Genomic DNA, 23,984 nt, shown 5'->3' on the forward strand with positions numbered 1-23,984 from the left:
ATGGGGGCGTGGGGCAAGGATGTCCCCCCCCCTCACAACACCCCTACATTAAAGGTCCAGTTTGGAAGCCTTTTTTACTACAACTACTAATACTACTTAAAATAATAATAATTTCGACAAGTCAAATGTTTAGAGAAAATTTAAATGTTAGAAAAATGTTAGAAAGAATTTAATAGTTACATTTATTAACAATGTAGGTTAGAAATTACAAGTTTTACTGTTACAGTGCTGTCAACAGTTAAATATGAGGTCAAGAAAGAGGTCTTTATTTTATTTTTTTATAAAACAAGTATATATTTTCATTGAAGTCAAGAAAGGGTGACTATAAAGTGAGGCGGGGACCACAACGGCCATGACGGTAAGTGAAGGTTAACTTCAGCTATTAATTGATGAACAGCAACCTAACTTGTTCATAAATCAGACATCTGTGTGTGAGAGAGACATTCTGATCTTCTGGTCTGAAGTAAAGTGCTGTCTAACTGGGTCACTCAGATATGAATTAAGGTTGGATATTATTTCCGTTCGTGCTAACTCTGCCAGTCACGTAACCTAGCCTAGCAATGTAACCTGTGCAAATGGTGTGCATGGCTAGCTACCATGCTGTCGCCGCCAGGTTGTTTCTTTATTCTTTATTCTATTTGTGTGACGGTCGTGTGTCGGCCATATGAAGTATGCTGTTTTGCACAGTCTGCGGTGTGGTTACGTGGTATAACGGTGTCCCTGTCTAAAATGTATTTTCCCAAGTCCTGGCATAATTTCACATACCTAACATTTTACTTTAAATTGAGAGTCATTCTCTAAGTTGATTAGCAACACAAATTGGTAATAAAAGAAATCCTTGATGTTACTTGTAGCTTGTAGTGAGATAGACAACTGTCTCCATCTTGTGGCCTTTTTGTGTATTGCAGTTTCAAAAGTTCAACCTTTGTATCCAGTCATTGGTCCAGTCATCCCGTCATTTCTTGCTTTATATGATGAATTGTATCACACAAGTAATGATATATTATTAATAGTATAGCCTACAGTATTTCTATAACAAGTGTTTTTATATAATTTCTATTTCTAAATTTAAGTAACAAGGCTGAATGAAATGACGGCTTATTATGTCTAAAAAGTAATGTGACCTACTGTCAATAGATCGTACTTTTGATAAGCCTATGATAACTGTATTTCGGGAGAACTTTTCATAATGCTTCTTATAGTGTTAAAATGTATGTGTCTCCTGGTGCACATTGATCGGTTAAGGGACCAAAAACAAAAAAAAGCAGGCTTAATTTTTTTAACCCTTCGATACCTGGTGGTGGCCTGGTCTTTGTTAAAAATGCCCGGCCTGAAAAATTTCCCCAGTCCAGCCCTGACCTTAGGTGTGCGTGTGGGTATGTATGTGTTTGTTTGTCTATATGTGGCCCTGCGACAGACTGGCATCCTGTCCAGGGTGTACCCTGTCTCATGCCCTATGACTGTTGGGATACATTGCAGTCCCCCTCAGCTTTTATTGGAGTAAAGTATAGAATATGGATGAAAATAGGAAAACAAAGACCAACCAAAACAGATGTGGAACGTTTTTATTTATTTTATTTTTTTTGACTATCAGAAGTTTCTCAGTAATGCCATCAATTTCTGGAATATGTTGGAATCTTCCAAGCTCTTTGAAGAATCAGTCAACTTGGTGTATTGTATGTAAAGCTTTGATCCTCTAAAAGTCAGTTAGTTTGTGACTTAAAGAGTCAGCAGAATATCTCAGTAGAACGTGAAGGAATTTCAATGGAATTTGGCGGAGATGTAAGCCTTCTAACCCTGAAAATCAGAACTGATCATAATTAGCAATCAGAACCAAAAGGGAAATCCTCACTTTCGATCATACTTGTGATCCTGATCATCAAAGCAAAGCAGACAGACAGACAGATGGTTATGGTTCATGTCTCTCTGTCATTGCCCTCTGTCTCTCTCTTGTGACCATCCCTGGTTCTGCATCTCTGCGTCTCTTTTCTATCCATCTTATGCACATCCTGTTTTAATTTGTAATCACCTGTTCCTGGTATATTTCTGTAGCTTTCCTCTCGTGTCTCTCCTCAGCTGTTTCCCATTAGAAATTTTCCTCACCTGTCTACTATTTTTATGATTGACTTCCCAATGTATTTATGCCCCTGTGTTCTTTTTATGCCTGGCTTGAAGGTTGTAGTTTTATTCTCTTCTCATCTGTGACTTCTAGTGTTATCTGGTCTTTTTGTTACCAGACCACATTTCCCAGAGTTTGTCTTTGAGAATGGCTGCTGTTCTTTTTTTTTATTTTAATTATTGTTTATTTGATGAGGATAATGCATATTAATGAACACTTTGTACATTTCATGGCATAGTGTAAATATGCCAGATTTAGCTAAAGCACCATCTGTAGTCCTCAGACACACAACAGCAAACAACAATTACAATAAATATAAAACATTAAATTATATACAGCACATTTCACCTGTGTTGACAGGCTTGATTGTTTTTGAGCTATTTGGACACTTTTGGTTCTTTGTCCATTGCTGCTAGTCACTCTGGTCTCTGTCTGTGCTTTGACTTTGTGCTGTGTTTTCGATCATTGTCCAACCTTATGGACACTGTTGCATGATTTCACACTGCTCTGTGTGTACTGACCTATGCCATTTGTGACTCTGTCAATTACTTTTTTGTTGTTGTTTTTAAACCACCAATCTTATCTTTGCATTGGGGTCTTCAACCCTCCTCTCACCTGTGACACAGACAAAGAGTGATGAAAACCTTTTGGCAAGGTTCCTTTGTTAGATTTTTCTTTTATTTGTGATGAGAATTTATTTGATCCTGATCCTGTCTTTGATCTGTAGTTCTTAATCATTTTAATCATATTCTGGATTGATTTAATGATGGAATCTATACCATTTGTTGTTGATTCCAGAATAAAATCAAGGCCAACAGACACAAAATGATGAAAATACAGCCTCTTTGGCAAGGTGTCTTTGATCATGATGCATTTTTTTCCTTCAATTACAAGCAAGATAATCACATGAAATTTGGAGTGTTCTCTGTCAGTCAGTGTCATTAGTTTTCTAAGGTCACCTTCCACAAACATATACCAACACCAGACATATTTTGCATCCTGTCAGTGAAGAAATCAGGTGTCTTCTCTCCGCAGCAGGGATACAAGGGTGCTTGTACCTCTGCATCTTTACAGTAACTGTGTCTCTTCAAGTGACTTTTGATTTGGGGAAAAATGAAAATCGACAGGTGCAGTAAAATCATCCAGTGTTTGTGGACAAGGATTCTTATGTTCAAGAATTGCATCATCTCCAGGATGAACCTGCTTAAAGTGTGTGCACCATTTTTGCAAAACATCCAAGGTGTTGCTGTCTTAAAAATATTCTGACTATGTCACAGCATTCCCAAAAAATTGTCAAGACTTTTCCCACTGAAGGTCATGCAGACTTACCCTTACCCTTTAAATTCCTTGATTACCTCCTGACTGGACTGACATCCAAACAGGTGTCACCACAGACAACAATCATTCATCGATGATGAATGTCCACAGATACAACCCCTGGTTTGAGGAACTGAATATTGACACACTGTTAAAACACATGTCCATTGTTACTAACTACTGTGTGTATGTGTTACATGAAAGGCAATTCTGATCATGCATGAAATTTCAGGCAAAAACCATTTGGTGTAGCAGTACTCAATTAGTAGTTGATTATTGCCAGTCTCACTTTTCATTGAAATAATCACATTGGAGGCAGAACCTTCCAGCCCACCCTCCTATTAATATTTTGTGAAGCCATTGTGAAGCCTGAGGCAGTATTTTTACACAATTTCCATGCTTTATTTCTCAGGCTTTCCCTCCAACTCTACCTACAGGGAGCACTGTGTTCCTTGACCCATTTCACCAATGTCCTCTCACTTTCTCTGAGTACACACAGTATATCTGATTTACAGCTGTTGGAGCAGGGAGCATGTGTTGAGATCAAACTGGTTTACGGAAAATTGATGAGGCATAGCGATAACGGCGTGACAAGAAACTGTAAGTCTCTTTTATGTAAATGTTTATTACATTTCCCACAATTGGATGATCTTGGTTTGTTTGAAATTACATTAAATCAAAAGCAAAACAATACTGATTTGCTTTCCTGGACAGTTGCACACATTTGCATATTCAGTCATCAGCTAACAGCTGCACATAACTCAAACTTAATGGATGGATTTCTTTCTTTCATTCTTTTTTTGGCTTCAAAATATTTACTGTACTTTGGACTACAAATGCCATTCAAATATTGTTATTATTAATGCTACTACTACTACAACTATGAAGTTAATTTAAATAATTTAATGATTATTTGGGATTTTTTTTTTTTTTAAGATTAATGCCACCTCATGTGGTGGCACCATAAAATATGTTGCGGAAATACTGAACAATAATAATTGTAATTATTTGCGGTATTTAATTAGAATGATATTTATTTACCTCAGGGCACCACCTATGTTTTAAAGTCATAGGAATTTTAAACATAATTATTGAATCAGTCTCAAATATGAAAGTTGTAACTTCTACGATACGACTGACCAACACTCTTTCCACCTGAACACAATAAAAACCACAGCAGGAATATTTGCATTTTATTTACTTTTTTCTTTTTTTTCCCCCCATGTCTGCATATACAGTAATCAAATCAAATCAATTTTATTTATATAGCGCCAACTCACAACAAACAGTTGCCCCAAGGCGCCTTATATTGTAAGACAAGGCCATACAATAATTACGGAAAAACCCCAACGGTCAAAACTACCCCCTGCGAGCAAGCACTTGGCAACAGTGGGAAGGAAAAACTCCCTTTTAACAGGAAGAAACCTCCAGCAGAACCAGGCTCAGGGAGGGGCAGTCTTCTGCTGGGACTGGATGGGGCTGAGGGAGAGAACCAGGAAAAAGACATGATGTGGAGGGGAGCAGAGATCAATCACTAATGATTAAATGCAGAGTGGTGCATACAGAGCAAAAAGAGAAAGAAACACTCAGTGCATCATGGGAACCCCCCAGCAGTCTAAGTCTATAGCAGCATAACTAAGGGATGGTTCAGGGTCACTTGATCCAGCCCTAACTGTAAGCTTTAGCAAAAAGGAAAGTTTTAAGCCTAATCTTAAAAGTAGAGAGGGTGTCTGTCTCCCTGATCTGAATTGGGAGCTAGTTCCACAAGAGAGGAGCCTGAAAGCTGAAGGCTCTGCCTCCCATTCTACTCTTACAAACCCTAGGAACTACAAGTAAGCCTGCAGTCTGAGAGCAAAGTGCTCTATTGGGGTGATATGGTACTATGAGGTCCCTAAGATAAGATGGGACCTGATTATTCAAAACCTTATAAGTAAGAAGAAGAATTTTAAATTCTATTCTAGAATTAACAGGAAGCCAATGAAGAGAGGCCAATATGGGTGAGATATGCTCTCTCCTTCTAGTCCCTGTTAGCACTCTAGCTGCAGCATTTTGAATTAACTGAAAGCTTTTCAGGGAACTTTTAGGACAACCTGATAATAATGAATTACAATAGTCCAGCCTAGAGGAAATAAATGCATGAATTAGTTTTTCAGCATCACTCTGAGACAAGACCTTTCTAATTTTAGAGATATTGTGCAAATACAAAAAAGCAGTCCTACATGTTTGTTTAATATGCGCATTGAATGACATATCCTGATCAAAAATGACTCCAAGATTTCTCACAGTATTACTAGAGGTCAGGGTAATGCCATCCAGAGTAAGGATCTGGTTAGACAAAATGTTTCTAAGATTTGTGGGGCCAAGTACAATAACTTCAGTTTTATCTGAGTTTAAAAGCAGGAAATTAGAGGTCATCCATGTCTTTATGTCTGTAAGACAATCCTGCAGTTTAGCTAATTGGTGTGTGTCCTCTGGCTTCATGGATAGATAAAGCTGGGTATCATCTGTGTAACGATGAAAATTTAAGCAATGCCGTCTAATAATACTGCCTAAGGGAAACATGTATAAAGTGAATAAAATTGGTCCTAGCACAAAACCTTGTGGAACTCCATAATTAACCTTAATCTGTGAAGAAGATTCCCCAGTTACATGAACAAATTGTAATCTATTAGATGAATATGATTCAAACCACCGCAGCGCAGTGCCTTTAATACCTATGGCATGCTCTAATCTCTGTAATAAAATTTTATGGTCAACAGTATCAAAAGCAGCACTTAGGTCTAACAGAACAAGCACAGAGATGAGTCCACTGTCTGAGGCCATAAGAAGATCATTTGTAACCTTCACTAATGCTGTTTCTGTACTATGATGAATTCTAAAACCTGACTGAAACTCTTCAAATAGACCATTCCTCTGCAGATGATCAGTTAGCTGTTTTACAACTACCCTTTCAAGAATTTTGAGAGAAAAGGAAGGTTGGAGACTGGCCTATAATTAGCTAAGATAGGTCAAGTGATGGCTTTTTAAGTAATGGTTTAATTACTGCCACCTTAAAAGCCTGTGGTACATAGCCAACTAATAAAGATAGATTGATCATATTTAAGATCGAAGCATTAATTAATGGTAGGGCTTCCTTGAGCAGCCTGGTAGGAATGGGGTCTAATAGACATGTTGATGGTTTGGAGGAAGTAACTAATGAAAATAACTCAGACAGAACAATCGGAGAGAAAGAGTCTAACCAAATACCGGCATCACTGAAAGCAGCCAAAGATAATGATACGTCTTTGGGATGGTTATGAGTAATTTTTTCTCTAATAGTTAAAATTTTATTAGCAAAGAAAGTCATGAAGTCATTACTAGTTAAAGTTAAAGGAATACTCAGCTCAATAGAGCTCTGACTCTTTGTCAGCCTGGCTACAGTGCTGAAAAGAAACCTGGGGTTGTTCTTATTTTCTTCAATTAGTGATGAGTAGTAAGATGTCCTAGCTTTACGAAGGGCTTTTTTATAGAGCAACATACTCTTTTTCCAGGCTAAGTGAAGATCTTCTAAATTAGTGAGACGCCATTTCCTCTCCAACTTACGGGTTATCTGCTTTAAGCTGCAAGTTTGTGAGTTATACCACGGAGTCAGGCACTTCTGATTTAAAGCTCTCTTTTTCAGAGGAGCTACAGCATCCAAAGTTGTCTTCAATGAGGATGTAAAACTACTGACGAGATACTCTATGTCACTTACAGAGTTTAGGTAGCTACTCTGCACTGTGTTGGTATATGGCATTAGAGAACATAAAGAAGGAATCATATCCTTAAACCTAGTTACAGTGCTTTCTGAAAGACTTCTAGTGTAATGAAACTTATTCCCCACTGCTGGGTAGTCCATCAGAGTAAATGTAAATGTTATTAAGAAATGATCAGACAGAAGGGAGTTTTCAGGGAATACTGTTAAGTCTTCAATTTCCATACCATAAGTCAGAACAAGATCTAAGATATGATTAAAGTGGTGGGTGGACTCCTTTACATTTTGAGCAAAGCCAATTGAGTCTAATAATAGATTAAATGCAGTGTTGAGGCTGTCATTCTCAGCATCTGTGTGGATGTTAAAATCGCCCACTATAATTATCTTATCTGAGCTAAGCACTAAGTCAGACAAAAGGTCTGAAAATTCACAGAGAAACTCACAGTATCGACCAGGTGGACGATAGATAATAACAAATAAAACTGGTTTTTGGGACTTCCAGTTTGGATGGACAAGACTAAGAGTCAAGCTTTCAAATGAATTAAAGCTCTGTCTGGGTTTTTGATTAATTAATAAGCTGGAATGGAAGATTGCTGCTAATCCTCCGCCTCGGCCCGTGCTACGAGCATTCTGGCAGTTAGTGTGACTCGGGGGTGTTGACTCATTTAAACTAACATATTCATCCTGCTGTAACCAGGTTTCTGTAAGGCAGAATAAATAAATATGTTGATCAATTATTATATCATTTACTAACAGGGACTTAGAGAAGAGAGAACTAATGTTTAATAGACCACATTTAACTGTTTTAGTCTGTGGTGCAGTTGAAGGTGCTATATTATTTTTTCTTTTTGAATTTTTATGCTTAAATAGATTTTTACTGGTTATTGGTGGTCTGGGAGTAGGCACCATCTCTACGGGGATGGGGTAATGAGGGGATGGCAGGGGGAGAGAAGCTGCAGAGAGATGTATAAGACTACAACTCTGCTTCCTGGTCCCAACCCTGGATAGTCACGGTTTGGAGGATTTAAGAAAATTGGCCAGATTTCTAGAAATGAGAGCTGCTCCATCCAAAGTGGGATGGATGCTGTCTCTCCTAACAAGACCAGGTTTTCCCCAGAAGCTTTGCCAATTATCTATGAAGCCCACCTCATTTTTTGGACACCACTCAGACAACCAGCAATTCAAGGAGAACATGCGGCTAAACATGTCACTCCCGGTCCGATTGGTGAGGGGCCCAGAGAAAACTACAGAGTCCGACATTGTTTTTGCAAAGTTACACACCGATTCAATGTTAATTTTAGTGACCTCCGATTGGCGTAACCGGGTGTCATTCCTGCCAACGTGAATTACAATCTTACCAAATTTATGCTTAGCCTTAGCCAGCAGTTTCAAATTTCCTTCAATGTCGCCTGCTCTGGCCCCCGGAAGACAATTGACTATGGTTGCTGGTGTCGCTAACTTCACATTTCTCAAAACAGAGTCGCCAATAACCAGAGTTTTGATCCTCGGCTGTTGTGTCACTGAGTGGGGAAAAAACGGTTAGAAATGTGAACGGGTTGGCGGTGTACACGGGGCTTCTGTTTAGGGCTACGCTTCCTCCTCACAGTCACCCAGTCGGCCGGCTTTCCCGGCTGCTCGGGATCTGCTGGAAGGGAACTAACGGTGACTAAGCTACCTTGGTCCGCACCGACTACAGGGGCCTGGCTAGCTGTAGAATTTTCCATGGTGCGGAGCCGAGTCTCCAATTCGCCCAGCCTGGCCTCCAAAGCTACGAATAAGCTACACTTATTACAAGTACCATTACTGCTAAAGGAGGCCGAGGAATAACTAAACATTTCACACCCAGAGCAGAAAAGTGCAGGAGAGATAGGAGAAGCCACCATGCTAAATCGGCTAAGAGCTTGTAGCTGTGCTAAGCTAGCGGATTCCTAAAAACACACAAAGTGAATAATGTGTAAATAATTTAGAGGTGATTCAGCAGAGGGAGTGCTTTAGTTAAGGCACGTGAAGATTACACTGGGAAACAAATTGTTATCTAGTTAACTAGATCAGTCTAACTGCACAGATTAAACAGCTAACAGATACAGCAAAACACCGCTGTGCTCCGGAACAAGAAGTGATACAATACCGCAGTGAGAGCCAACCACCAGTAGAGGCCAGGTAATGGTAAATGCCACACTGGCAGAACCATTTATGTACATTAATACCAATATATGCAATTTATTCTTGCAAGACAGAAGGTATGTAGTGCATAAGTGAATGTGGTGTGTGTGAGACCCCATCCGCCCTTCCTGATCAGCCTACAACATCCTACTCAAAGCCAGCCGACAACTTCTATCAGGAAGGGCCGAGCACCAAAACAACACAAAGACAGACAAGAACGAGAGACAAGTGGTGAAGACAATAACGGTGACATGAGACACCGAGGAGACGGGGCCCCAACCATACATCATACCATGACAAACAACCACACATGAACAGTGACAGCAACAGTCTGTTGTCAAATTAGTGAGCATCCATCCCTAATCTAGAACACCGTAGTGTTAATCCCCTTAAGCACACCCAAAAATCGAATTGTGGTGATGGCCAAAAACACGCGACCATCCACACACAGAGACCCAGATCACAGCTAAATATCCGATCACTACTGTGGCTGGTGTGTTGGGCCAAGACAAGAGTACAGAACCTTACCATACGACATGGACCACTCCGGCACGTCAGAAGCCATGCGGCCGGCCGCAAGCACCAATGGAAGTGGGTCCAGGATGCAGGGCCCTGGGGGAGCCAGGAGAAAAAGGCCAGCGGAAGGGCACGGGGGTCAGGAAAGGCAGCCCCCAGAGCCACCGGGCAGCACAGCAAACCAAGAGGGGAGCGGCTCGACGGCACCGGAACACATGCCCAACAACCACCGAGCCCCCAGCCCAACCCCAGATCTGCCGTAGGTGCCAGGGAAACCATGGGACGGGGGGAGGTGGGGATGTTCAAATGGGTCAGCTCTCCTAATTTAGAAGAGATGTTTATGCCTAGGTACTTAATATTGCCAGTGGTAAAGGTATAGTGTGGATCTTGAGGTTTTATTTACAAATATACAAGAAAAATGAATAGTTTACTGGCATTTTGAGGATATGGGCAATGATTAAATTGTTTTATTATGGACACATTTGTTACTCATGAGACATTGAAATCAAGCTTAAGAAATCAAGTAAATAAATTTTATTTAAATTTAGTGATGAATTTTGAAAACAATTATTATTAAATGAATATGTTTAAAGCCACTTGGCATCCATTGACAACAAAACCCTTGTCGGAACCTTTTACAGGTACTTAGCTGACTGTTGAAGATGTGGGATGAACAGATTTCATCTGTCGATGATGGAGTGGTTCGGCTCCTTTTTTGTGGTGGGTCTTGTGGCCTGAGCTTGCCTGGGTCTGGGATTGAACCGCTGATTTTCCCTGGTGATCCCAAGCATGGGCGCAATTTGGTGGGGGATAGGGGGGACATGCCCCCCCCTACCTTTTCAACCAGGGGGAACAGAATATGGTATGCTCCCCCACCTTCTGACATATATGTGTGTACTTGAAACATGCTATGCCAGCCTTATGTGCAAACCATGTCAGTCTTATGTGCAAAACCATGTCAGAATAGTATCTTTGTTTCTGCAAGTTTGTATTTTTAGCAGCATTGACTTGTTTAGATCACCTGTTTCTTGTTTGTCACATTCAGAATTTTCTGGGACTGCATTTGCCCAGATTTGAAACCAAAAATAGTTGCCTCTAGGGACTAGTGTCTACACATAAGTATCAAAGGACCATATGCTAATTTACTAAATTCTGAAAGTTAGGAAAGGAAATCAGAAAAGCTATCTGGGACCTCAGAAAGCCCATCTACAATTATTGCTTGATCTCCAAAATCAGTCTATGCAAGCGAAATTATGTTCAGTATGAGTGTTGTCATTAGTGCCACTTCGAAAATTAAATTCATGATAAGTAATTTATCCTAAACTTATGATCTGTTGTTTTTTCAAACTTATGCAAAAACAAATCTTGAAAAAAATACAGTATGTGATAGTTAATAATTATTAAGAGCATGTTCTTTCATATTTATGAATACATTTTACCACATTGCAGTTGTTTTTTAATGAAAACTCAACCTATTATTCTTTTTGAGTTCTACACATGTGGTGATACCTTATTTACACCAGGATGTTAATAAAATCAGTGCTGGCTATTCTCAGAATAAAGTACTTAAATTCACAGTTTCAAATTGTATAAGTCAAATGGTGTCTACTTTATGGTCTTCTCAAAACATTATAATTACTGTTCTGGATGCTCAGAATGCATCTGAGCTTATCTAGAAACTGGAAGCTTTAGGCCCCCAGACTCCCGGGCTATAGGCTCGGCCCTGCAGGCCTCGCACTTTGTCTCCCCCAATTTCTAGTTCTAAATTGTGCCTTGATCCCAAGGCTTCAGTGTCAAATGGATTTGGTTAGCATGACGGGCTGCTGCTTGACCGAAGAAGTGAAAGTACACTCAACAAAAATATAAACGCAACACTTTTGGTTTTGCTCCCATTTTGTATGAGATGAACTCAAAGATCTAAAACTTTTTCCACATACACAATATCATCATTTCCCTCAAATATTGTTCACAAACCAGTCTAAATCTGTGATAGTGAGCACTTCTCCTTTGCTGAGATAATCCATCCCACCTCACAGGTGTGCCATATCAAGATGCTGATTAGACACCATGATTAGTGCACAGGTGTGCCTTAGACTGCCCACAATAAAAGGCCACTCTGAAAGGTGCAGTTTTGTTTTACTGGGGTGGGGGGGATACCAGTCAGTATCTGGTGTGACCACCATTTGCCTCATGCAGTGCAACACATCTCCTTCGCATAGAGTTGATCAGGTTGTCAATTGTGGCCTGTGGAATGTTGGTCCACTCCTCTTCAATGGCTGTGTGAAGTTGCTGGATACTGGCATGAACTGGTACATGCTGTCGTATATGCCGGTCCAGAGCATCCCAAACATGCTCAATGGGTGACATGTCTGGTGAGTATGCCGGCCATGCAAGAACTGGGACATTTTCAGCTTCCAAGAATTGTGTACAGATCCTGATGCAACATGGGGCCGTGCATTATCCTGCTGCAACATGAAGTGATGTTCTTGGATGTATGGCACAACAATGGGCCTCAGGATCTTGTCACGGTATCTCTGTGCATTCAAAATGCCATCAATAAAATGCACCTGTGTTCTTCATCCATAACAGATGCCTTCCCATACCATAACCCCACCGCCACCATGGGCCACTCGATCCACAACATTGACATCAGAAAACCGCTCACCCACACGACGGCACACACGCTGTCTGCCATCTGCCCTGGACAGTGTGAACTGGGATTTATCCCGAAGAGAACACCTCTCCAACGTGCCAAACGCCAGCGAATGTGAGCATTTGCCCACTCAAGTCGGTTACGACAACGAACTGGAGTCAGGTCGAGACCCTGATGAGGACGACGAGTATGCAGATGAGCTTCCCTGAGACGGTTTCTGACAGTTTGTGCAGAAATTCTTTGGTTATGCAAACCGACTGTTTCAGCAGCTGTCTGAGTGGCTGGTCTGAGACGATCTTGGAGGTGAACATGCTGGATGTGGAGGTCCTGGGCTGGTGTGGCTACAAGTGGTCTGCGGTTGTGAGGCTGGTTGGATATACTGCCAAATTCTCTGAAACGCCTTTGGAGACGGCTTATGGTAGAGAAATGAACATTCAATACACGAGCAACAGCTCTGGTTGACATTCCTGCTGTCAGCATGCCAATTGCACGCTCCCTCAAATCTTGCGACATCTGTGGCATTGTGCTGTGTGATAAAACTGCACCTTTCAGAGTGGCCTTTTATTGTGGGCAGTCTAAGGCACACCTGTGCACTAATAATGATGTCTAATCAGCATCTTGATATGGCACACCTGTGAGGTGGGATGGATTATTTCAGCAAAGGATAAGTGCTCACTATCACAGATTTAGACTGGTTTATGAACAATATTTGAGGGAAATGGTGATATTGTCTATGTGGAAAAAGTTTTAGATCTTTGAGTTCATCTCATACAAAATGGGAGCAAAACCAAAAGTGTTGCGTTTATATTTTTCTTGAGTGTATTTGTTCTCAAAGGATTTCTTGGTCGCTTCCAAAATTTTGTGGAACCGGATTAAAAGTCTTTATGAATTTAGAAAAGTTAAGGTTTTGAGAGCAACGTAACGTTACAGCAAAGGAGAAAAAGATGCTTTCTGAAATTTGCTCTTATTCTGAAAAGCTCCACTAGGAAGTTATCCTATAAAAGTGGAAAATTTGACAAGTCTTAAAAAGAGTTATCAGGCTGGTAAACTGTTATCAAAAATCATGAATCAAGAATGTGGTAGCTTAGCTACATGAGGCTAGGCCGCCTTGTTAGCCACAAAAGAAAATTAAACACTTGCAGCGGGCAGAAGAGAAGATGAGAAGAGAAGTGAGGAGGACTCTGTTCTGTAACTTTTAAGTGGACTCTATGTCACTAAAACCACACCCCTTGGTGTGGAATTTCACTAAGTCAGAAAATTTACACGAGAGAGAGAGTCAGAGGAATTTCAGATACTGAAAGACATTAAATATATTGCCAAACATTTATTATTAAGTTTCTTTTAACTAAATATACGTAGGATTATTAAGTATACATACACCATAACAAACCATTGATTGATTAAAAACAGAATATTCACCATCAAAAAGATTCATAATTCAAGAATCACATTTAACATACAATACACCATATTATACAGGAAACATCAGATTAAATGAAATATATACAAATCATTTTACGTGATTAACACACAACAAAAACAGAACTTTGATATCCAGATAAAATTATTTCTTGCACTGAAACAAAGGTCCCCCCCACCCTTTGAAGTGAAAGGGAGATCTTTCTTGGCTGGTCTGGGAAGCTTCTGGGCTTGACATGAAACAATTAAGATGTCTTATAATTCACATTGGCTGCAATTTCACCAATAACAGTTTCAAGGAACCCTTTGAAAAGCTGTAAATTAGAAACCCTGGAGAGTGCAGGTGGAGGGAGTTTTCCAGACATCCCGTTTGGAGAAAGACTAATTATGAGGGGGGCCAGGAGTGAAGTCACATGGGAGTGTTTCAAGAGATATCTCCAGTTGGAACCAGAAATTCCAAGTCAGAAGCGAACACCAGCTTTTTCCTCAGTTGACCACCTCAGGTTTTGGCTGAGAAGACATTAATGTACATTATTTGGTATTAATCAAAGTCAGATTCATTACAACTCCTACTAATAATAATAATAATCTAATTTCTCTTTACTTTTGGCTTGTAATATTTGGGATTTTTGTCTTTTTTTTGTATTTTCCATTGCAGTCTAAGGACTAAGCTCAAAAACATCTGACATCATCAAGCTTTGAGCTTGACACTTTATTCGACTTTAAACAGGATAAAACACCTTCAGGTTGTGTACTTTAAAAAATCTTTTGACCATTCTATTTGCTTATGACTTTTTTTTTTTGATTGACATAATTTTGGTGTATTTTTTCTGAGAGTGAGTGACATCACTCCTGAAAATGTCTCAACTTTTTTTGCTTTTGCTGTCTTCTGTTGCCTTCTCTGACTTTAGTTAACATTTTGCCATTCCTGATATTAGCTAGATACCTTGCTTGTCATAAGATTAATTTAATTAGCTTGAATCAAGATGTGTCAGCTTCTCAGCAATCACATTCCTTTCATCCAGGACGTGTAATTTACAAGTGCACCCGGAAAGTATTCACAGCATTTCACTTTTTCACAAGCTTGGTGTACCTGTCTTTGTGCAGTTTTATCCTTTCCTCTTTGCAGCACCTCTCAAGTTCCATCAGGTTGGATGGGGAGTGTTGGTGCACAGCCATTTTCAGATCTCTCCAGAGATTTTCAATCAGATTCAGGTCTGGGATCTGGCTGGGCCACTCAAGGACTTTCAGAGTTGTTCTGAAGCCACTTCTTCGATATCTTGGCTGTGTGCTTAGGGTCATTGTCCTGCTGAAAGATGAACCGTCACCCCAGTCTGAGGTCAAGGGCGCTCTGGAGCAGGTTTTCATCCAGGATGTCTCTGTACATTGCTGCATTCATCTTTCTCTCAATCCTGACTAGTCTCCCAGTTCCTGCTGCTAGAAAACATCCCCACAGCATGATGCTGCCACCACCATGCTTCACTGTAGGGATGATGCCTGGCATTCACACCAAAGAGTTCAATCTGTGTCTCATCAGGCCAGAGAATTTTGTTTCCATGGTCTGAGCCCTTCAGATGCCTTTTGGCAAACTCCCGGCGGGCTGCCATGTGCTTTTTACGAATGAGTGTCTTCTGGCCACTCAACCACACAGGCCTGATTGGAGGATTGCTGCAGAGATGATTGTCCTTCAGGAAGGTTTTCCTCTCTCCACAATGAAATGCTGGAGGTCTGACAAAGTGACCATCAGGTTCTTGGTCATGTCCCTGACTAAGGTCCTCCTCCCTAGATTGCTTAAGTTTAGATGGGCAGCCAGCTCTAATAGAGTCCTGGTGGATCCCAACGTCTTCCATTTACAGATGGTCAAGGCCACTCTGCTCACTGGGACCATTCAAGCAGCAAAAATATTTATGTACCCTTCTCCAGATTTGTGCCTCAAGACAATCCTGTCTCAGAGGTCTACAGACAACTCCTTTGACTTCATGCTTGATCTGTGCTCTGACATGCACTGTCAACTGTGGGACCTTTTTAAATGTAGACAGGTGTGTGCCTTTCCAAATCATGTCCAATTAAGTTGGCTCCAATTCAACTGTAGAAACATCTCAAGGATGATCAGTGAAAAAAAGGATGCACCTGAGCTCAATTTTTGAGCTTCATGACAAAGGCTGTGAATATCTATGTGCATGTGATTTCTTATTTATTTAATACTTTGCAAAAAAAAAAAAAAAAATCACACTGTCATTATGGGGTATTGTATGTAGAATGTTGAGGAAAAAATGAATTTCTTTCAATTTGGAATATGGCTGTAACATAATAAAATATGGAAAAAGTGAAGCACTGTGAATACTTTCTGGATGCAGTGTAGCTTATATTGAGACGAAAATTTTCTCCTTTAAAAAAAATTTAGATGAGTGAGTGTGTGAATGAGCATATCTATCTCTGCTAGAATGTGTAGCCTATCCCAGCAGCTGTATGGCAAGAGGCAGGGTACACCCTGGACAGGATGCCAGGGTGTCATAGGGCCACATGCAGGCAGACAAACACATTCACACTCTCACACACACACCTATGGTCAAATTCCCAGAATCTGCATACTTTTGGAAGTTGGAGGACGTCGGAGCACCTGGTTAGAACCCACACAAACACAGGGTGAAGATGCAAACTCCACACAGAAAGGACCAGGTGGGAAGCAAACCTTCTTGCTGTGAGGCAACAGTGCTAACCACTAAGCCACCGTGCTGCTCCTTTTATTGTAGATAAGCTGGAGGAAGCTGTAGAATATGTATACAGTAACTCCAAAAAAGTATACATTTTCTTATATCTTGCCAAATTAAGAAAGAGCTCATGATGAGGATGAACTCATTATGGCTGGTAATGCTGAAGAAGTTTATCAACTGAAAAAGCAACCTGTTTTTTTAATATCTCATATCTGACCTTCAGCTAACAATTTAGGCTAGGAACAGTAAGGAGAAACTTGAAGCCTACTATGAATCAGAATCTCCTTTATTGTCAGTGTAATTTGCACTGCAACGAGATTTGAGTGCAACTCCAAAAGGTGCTTTTCCGAGGTGCAAGTAATTGTTAGCCAAATAAAAGATAATAAAATTTAACAATAAATTATTCAAGGTATATGTACAACTAAATAAAATAAAATGTGGACCAAGTAAAATGTAAAACAAGAATTATATACAACTGTGGAATAATATTGGGGCACATACTGTATATATTATGCCAAGCAAAGGAAAGGTAAAACTGGAATTAAAGAATCTTTAAGACGTGGCTGAAACGATACAGATTTAGTGATGGCTAACTCAGAACACTGCTCTGCAGTGATTCAAAACTTTTGCCACACAACATTTTGAAACATTGTTTCAGAGTGCATATCCTAAATATGGTGCAAAATGAGAGGAATAATGGATATAATGTCTGTCTGTCTAGAGATGACATCAAAGCTTTTCTTCAGTACTGCAAATTAGTGTTGGCAAATCACTATTCAGGAAGATTTCAAAACATTTGCAACACCTGTGTTTCAGAAAAAAATATGTACTACTGCATGAAAAAGACCTGTTGAACACCGGCACGTGTTGGATGGTTTACACATGTGCATCCATGTCAAATGATTAGTTTCATATTAGAAGGCAACAGTTAGTGCAGAGTCTGTACACACTTGTTGTCCACATCTACAGTATATTAATTTTAGACAATGATGCTGACAATCATAGAGCATCAAATCTAGTGATTTTTTGCACCATATTGAATTACATAATACATTATTCCCTTTTAATTAGGGATGAACCGATCCCAATTCCAGTATCAGTATTGGACCGACCCCATATTCATTTACTCACACTTGTAATAATAACACTACGATACTATGACACCCGACACCATCTTACAGCAGCGTGATGTCAACCTGTCTGGGGTGCTGCGTTTGGAGCTTCCTCTCCCATACACAAGCCGCACTTTTGCGCTAGAAGTTGAATGCAATGGGCTTTTCTGTCTGAACGCGATGAAATTATTCCATGATCCACAAAGAAAACAATAATATAAAATGTTAAAACCGTCGCACCGGCATCGTGCAGGCCTGCCCATTGGCGCAATATTTGCACTATGCACTGTGCTCCAATGCACTATGTGTGAAGGGGCCCTAAAGTTAGTGATGGACAATTTCAGTTATGTTTCTGGTATGGTGTTTTATATTTTGTAGTGCTGAAGTCTACAGGTTATATTTAAGTGAGATATCTCGCAGTGTCGTGTTTGTTCAGAAACATATGGTTATTGTTAAAGGACAATTTGTTGTAGTCAAAAAGTGACGTGATTTAAGTGAAATGTTTGTAAATAAAAACAAAGCTAATGATATTGGTAGCAGTTACAGTCAAAACGTTAGGAACAACTGATGAATAAAACATTTTCAAATTCATCATAAAACTGTAATTATCATTAAGTATTCCAATCAGTATGTGGTATTGAGTACCCAAATGTATGCACTCATTCTTGTACTCAGTCTGGAAAAAAGTGGTGTCAGTGCATCCCTACTTTTAATGTCAACTTCTTTTTGGAGTCTCTCATCTTTGTTGAGGTGATTGACTGCAAGTGATCGACTTCAACCTGCCATTCCTTCAGGACCTGTACACCTCCAAGGAAGATAGTGGCTGATCCCTCTCACCCAGGACACCAATTTTTTGTTACCCTCTCCTCTAGCAGATGGCTGAGGTCAATTAGGACTAAAATGTCAAGACACAAAAACAGCTTCTTTCCGTCCACAGCTAGGCTTTTAAATAATACCAGAGACCCCCATCTACCCTGCCTCCCCCAGTACAGACTGATCATCCCTGTACTGTTTATCTGCATGCCTGCACAGCCCCATTCCACCATTTCACAAAATATACTTGACAATAAACTTAGTTTTTCCCATTTGTCTATTTGACTCCTTTACTTCTTACAGAAGTATTTTTTATTCTTTTTTGATTTTATTGTTGTTTATGCACCAGTGGTACCAGATCAAATTCCTTGTATGTGAGAACTTACAGTAGTGTTCAGAATAATAGGAGTGCTATGTGACTAAAAAGATTAATCCAGATATTGAGTATATTTCTTATTGTTACATGGGAAACAAGGTACCAGTAGATTCTCACAAATCCAACAAGACCAAGCATCCATGATATGCACACTCTTAAGGCTATGAAATTGGGCTATTAGTTAAAAAAAGTAGAAAAGGGGGTGTCCACAATAATAGTAGAGTGGCATTCAGTCAGTGAGTTCGTCAGTTTTGTGGAACAAACAGGTGTGAATCAGGTGTCCCCTATTTGAGGATGAAGCCAACACCTGTTGAACATGCTTTTCTCTTTGAAAGCCTGACGCGTGGAATAAAATGGAAAATAACCATCAAAATGGATAGAAGAATAACCAGAATGGCAAAGGCTCACCCATTGATCAGCTCCAGGATGATCAAAGACAGTCTGGAGTTACCTGTAAGTGCTGTGACAGTTAGAAGAACCCTGTGTGAAGCTAATTTATTTGCAAGAATCCCCCGCAAAGTCCCTCTGTTAAATAAAAAAACATGTGCAGAAGAGGTTACAATTTGCCAAAGAACACATCAACTGGCCTAAAGAGAAATGGAGGAATATTTTGTGGACTGATGAGAGTAAAATTGTTCTTCTTGGGTCCAAGGGCCGCAGACAGTTTGTGAGACGAACCCCAAACTCTGAATTCAAGCCACAGTTCACAGTGAAGACAGTGAAGCATGGTGGTGCAAGCATCATGATATGGGCATGTTTCTCCTACTATGGTGTTGGGCCTATATATCGCATACCAGGTATCATGGATCAGTTTGGGTATGTCAAAATACTTGAAGAGGTCATGTTGCCTTATGCTGAAGAGGACATGCCCTGGAAATGGGTGTTTCAACAAGACAATGACCCCAAGCACACTAGTAAACTAGCAAAATCTTGGTTCCAAACCAACAAAATTTATGCCTCGCAGATGTGAAGAAATCATGTAACTGTGGTTATACAACTAAATACTAGTTTAGTGATTCACAGGATTGCTAAAAAAGCAGTTTGAACATAATAGTTTTGAATTTGTAGCGTCAATAGCAGATGCTACTATTATTGTGAACACCCCCTTTTCTACTTTTTTTTTTTTTTTTACTAATAGCCCAGTTTCATAGCCTTAAGAGTGTGCATATCATGAATGCTTGGTCTTGTTGGATTTGTGAGAATCTACTGAATCTACTGGTACCTTGTTTCCCATGCAACAATAAGAAATATTCTCAAAACCTGGATTAATCTTTTTAGTCACATAGCACTACTATTATTCTGAACACTACTGTACTTGGCAATAAATCTGATTCTGATTTACTTTATGCCTCTTCAAGGTGGATCCCAGCAGTGCACTGAAGAAGAGGATGAACTCTGCCCTGCTGTTTGACCGGCCAGCCAAAACATTTCCCAACCCACCTGTCAATCCCAATGCCTTCCTGCAGCAGGGTTCAGCTGTACCTGCCAACAAAGTCCTGACTGGCACCAGCATCATTGACAAATACTCCCGCATCCTGTTTCCCCTTTCGTTTGGCGCCTTTAACCTGGTCTATTGGATTGTCTATCTAACCAAGGACACCATGGAGATGTCCAGGTAAACAGATGGCATGGTTATTAGAAATGCTTCCAGCATGTGCTGTGTTGTATTTTTAATGCTGTATAGAGTTTGTCATACAAACAATAATGTTATTGTACTGATGAATCAATGAATATATGTTTTGACAGTGGAGTTTAAAGAAAGTCAGAATGTACAAAGAAAAAGTTCCTGCAGCCACATTATATTCTGTTTATCAATACATATACCAAACTCTTTTTTTTAATGAAAATTGGCCTACATAAATTGTTCCCTTTTGGCATAATATTAACAGTATTAGCAGCTGGGCACAATACCTGATAGTGGCAGTACACAGGTGACAAAATGTAAATAGGCATTTTGTCATTTCTATCCAGTTGTTTATCACAAATGGCCCCTTCACACATAACACGAAGGTGGGGCAAAGAAACACAAACCAGCCCAAAAAAACCACACACAAAAAAAAAAACAAAAACAAAATGTGTTCATATTGTTGAGGAGCTGTCAAATTTCAGCAAAGGTACAGCGATGTTAGTAATGAGTGACACACATATATATATATATATATATATATATATATAAAATACGAGGGCTGTCCATAAAGTATAGGTCCTTTTTATTTTTTTCAAAAACTATATGGATTTCATTCCTATGTTTTTACATCAGACATGCTTGAACCCTCGTGTGCATGCGTGAGTTTTTCCACGCCTGTCGGTGACGTCATTCGCCTGTGAGCACTCCTTGTGGGAGGAGTCGTCCAGCCCTTTGTCGGAATTCCTTTGTCTGAGAAGTTGCCGAGAGACTGGCGCTTTGTTTGATCAAAATTTTTTCTAAACCTGTGAGACACATCAAAGTGGACACGGTTCGAAAAATTAAGCTGGTTTTCGGTGAAAATTTTAACGGCTGATGAGAGATTTTGAGGTGATACTGTTGCTTTAAGGACTTCCCACGGAGCGAGACGTCGTGCAGCACTCCCAGGCGCCGTCGTCAGCCTGTTTCAAGCTGAAAACCTGCACATTTCAGGCTCTATTGTTCCAGGACGTTGTGAGAGAACAGAGACGTTTCAGAAGAAATCGGTTTCAGCATTTTATCCGGATATTCCACTGTTAAAGGAGATTTTTTTAATGAAAGACGTGCGGGCGGATTGCAGCGTCGGCTCACAGCCGCCGCGACGCTCCGCCACAGGAAAAACACCTCTGTTGGAAGCCTTAAGGACAAGTTGGAACATGTCCAGCTGTTAAACAATTTCTCATATACTCACTCCACTGACAGCCATCAAAAGCCGCCTGGATTTTACAAATGGTTTTCAACACGGAGGTGTTTTTCCTGTGCCGCCGCACCGCGCCGGCTGCGTCCCGACGCGTGGACCCGTGTGCGCTGTGTGAGCCCATCTAACACCGCTCGCATGGCACTTAGGAATTGTGTGTCTATTCATACTCTTGGCATGGGAACAGTCTGCCCCACGAGTGTGGCTCTGGTGTGTGCGCTGAACTGACAGGAGGTGTGGCTATGACAGAACCAGCCATGGAGATCTGTCATTCTGGATATCCCAGCTGGACAGCATTGTGTTTGGATGGTCATGGAACTGCCCACTGTGACGCGCGTGTGTCTGTTTGCTGTCATCAAGTGGAAAACAATAAAACATATATCACTGTGGTGACGGGCTGCAGCAAGCGAGCACACAGCACGCACATGGACAGGTTGCCCCCAGGTTGAAATGGACCGTCAGAACATAACACGCAGCAGGCGATCTGACTGTCACGTCACCCACTTGAGCTCTGTTCCACATGACGTGGTGTCCTGTGGCACGCCATCCACAAGACACCTTCGGGCCGGCAGGACACACACCAGCAGATGTAGACATGAATGAGATGAGCGAACTGCTTCTCATTCATGTGATTTCATGACTGTAAGTCACTGACCATAGGTTATCTGCAGAGGAACAGACAGCTCATATTTGTATTGCCCGCTTGATGAGAGGGATTTAATACAATGTAATGCTTTTATATGGTGCATTGTTTTTATTTTTTTAATACGTCCATGTGCTTCCTGATATAAGGTAGTGTTCAGCTGTTTCTGGTTGCAATCACAGCTTTTGGAAGGCGCAGGTTCGAATCCCGTGGGTGATATGATTTTTGTTTTGTGTTCTGATTTCCTTTTGACCTTGATGTTGCATGCGCAAACATCACCTATTTGCATGTTTCCTTCAACAATTTTGTGCTCCTGTGTGGACAGCCCCAAATTGCATTTGTGAAGGCAAACATGTTCAGTTGATAGTAAACCAATAATGAATGTTTGAGTTCAATGGTACAAATATTTCATGAGGTGAAAGCTGGAACAAACCATTCAACAAGGCAAAAGAATGTAAAACATTCATTATTTGTTTTATGTAACAGCTAAAATAGAGCTTTGTCATTTGATATTATATTAATTTATAAGCAACAGAAAAAGGGACTTACATTTTGGTGCATCACTGTACTGACTTTGTGTACTTCCAAAAAAGAAAAAGACTTTGTGTACCTCCTCACTCCAGCTCAAAGTCACATCAGTAATTTGTCCAGCTTTGGTGCATCATTGGCTACGTTTACATGCCGTTAATATTCGGGATAAGGTCAATATTCTGGTTTCTGAATCATTAGAAATAACCCGTTTACATGCTTAAGCAGACGGAGTTACTCCTGTATACATGGTCATTGGTATCATTTGGAATATCCCCATCTAAACAGCGACGCACATCTTCCACCAGTGCTTGATTTGGTCTGGCGTTCGTGCAAATCCTGCTCCGTGTAAATTTTCAGCCACCTTCTTGTATGAGGGTAGGCTGAAAAGTTCTAAGGCTGACTATGATGCAGTTGTTGAACTGAACAAATTCTGGGTTATTTTTCTACATAGTCTCTCTGTAACTCCACACACTTCTTCCAGCGGTGCTTGAGTGCTTCAATTCCCTTGGCATAGAAGCTTTCATCTTGAGAGTCAAAATAGTCCTCAACGGCAGCCATCACTTCATCATTGCTCCAATAGTGCTTCCCAGCCAAGTTTTTTCAGGTTTGGGAACAGATGAAAGTCTGAGGGTGCCAAGTCAGGGGAGTATGGTGGGTGATCTACCAGTTGGAATCCACACTCGTGGATAGTGGCCATGGCCACTGTTGACTTGTGAGCTGGGGCATTGTCTTGATGGAACAGCACCCCTTTCGTCAACTTTCCTGGTCGCTTCTTTTTGATAGCCTTGTGTAACTGTCTCAGTAGGTTAGAATAGTACTGTCCATTTATGGTTTGTCCCTTTTCAAGATAGTCCACGAACACAATGCCCTTAGCATCCCAGAAAACTGAAACCATGACCTTCCCAGCAGACGAAATGACCTTGGCCTTCTTTGGAGGTGGTGACCTTGGGTGTTTCCACTGCATTGATTGTTTTTTTTGTCTCTGGTTCAAAGTGGTGAACCCAACACTCATCC

General features: G+C 40.5%; 1 protein-coding gene across 1 annotated transcript in view; it reads left to right on the forward strand.

The window, feature by feature from the left end:
- The window catches only part of gabra6b (gamma-aminobutyric acid type A receptor subunit alpha6b), a 139,934-nt gene that overhangs the window by 88,859 nt on the left and 27,091 nt on the right, over positions 1 to 23,984 (forward strand). Inside the window, exon 9 of the mRNA XM_034178008.1 lies at positions 20,294 to 20,550. Coding sequence (XP_034033899.1) covers positions 20,294 to 20,550 — 257 coding nt within the window. The remainder of the gene's footprint in view (positions 1 to 20,293; positions 20,551 to 23,984) is intronic.

The sequence above is a fragment of the Thalassophryne amazonica genome, chromosome 9 (genome assembly GCF_902500255.1).
Source record: "Thalassophryne amazonica chromosome 9, fThaAma1.1, whole genome shotgun sequence".
Classification (NCBI taxonomy): Eukaryota; Metazoa; Chordata; class Actinopteri; order Batrachoidiformes; family Batrachoididae; genus Thalassophryne; species Thalassophryne amazonica.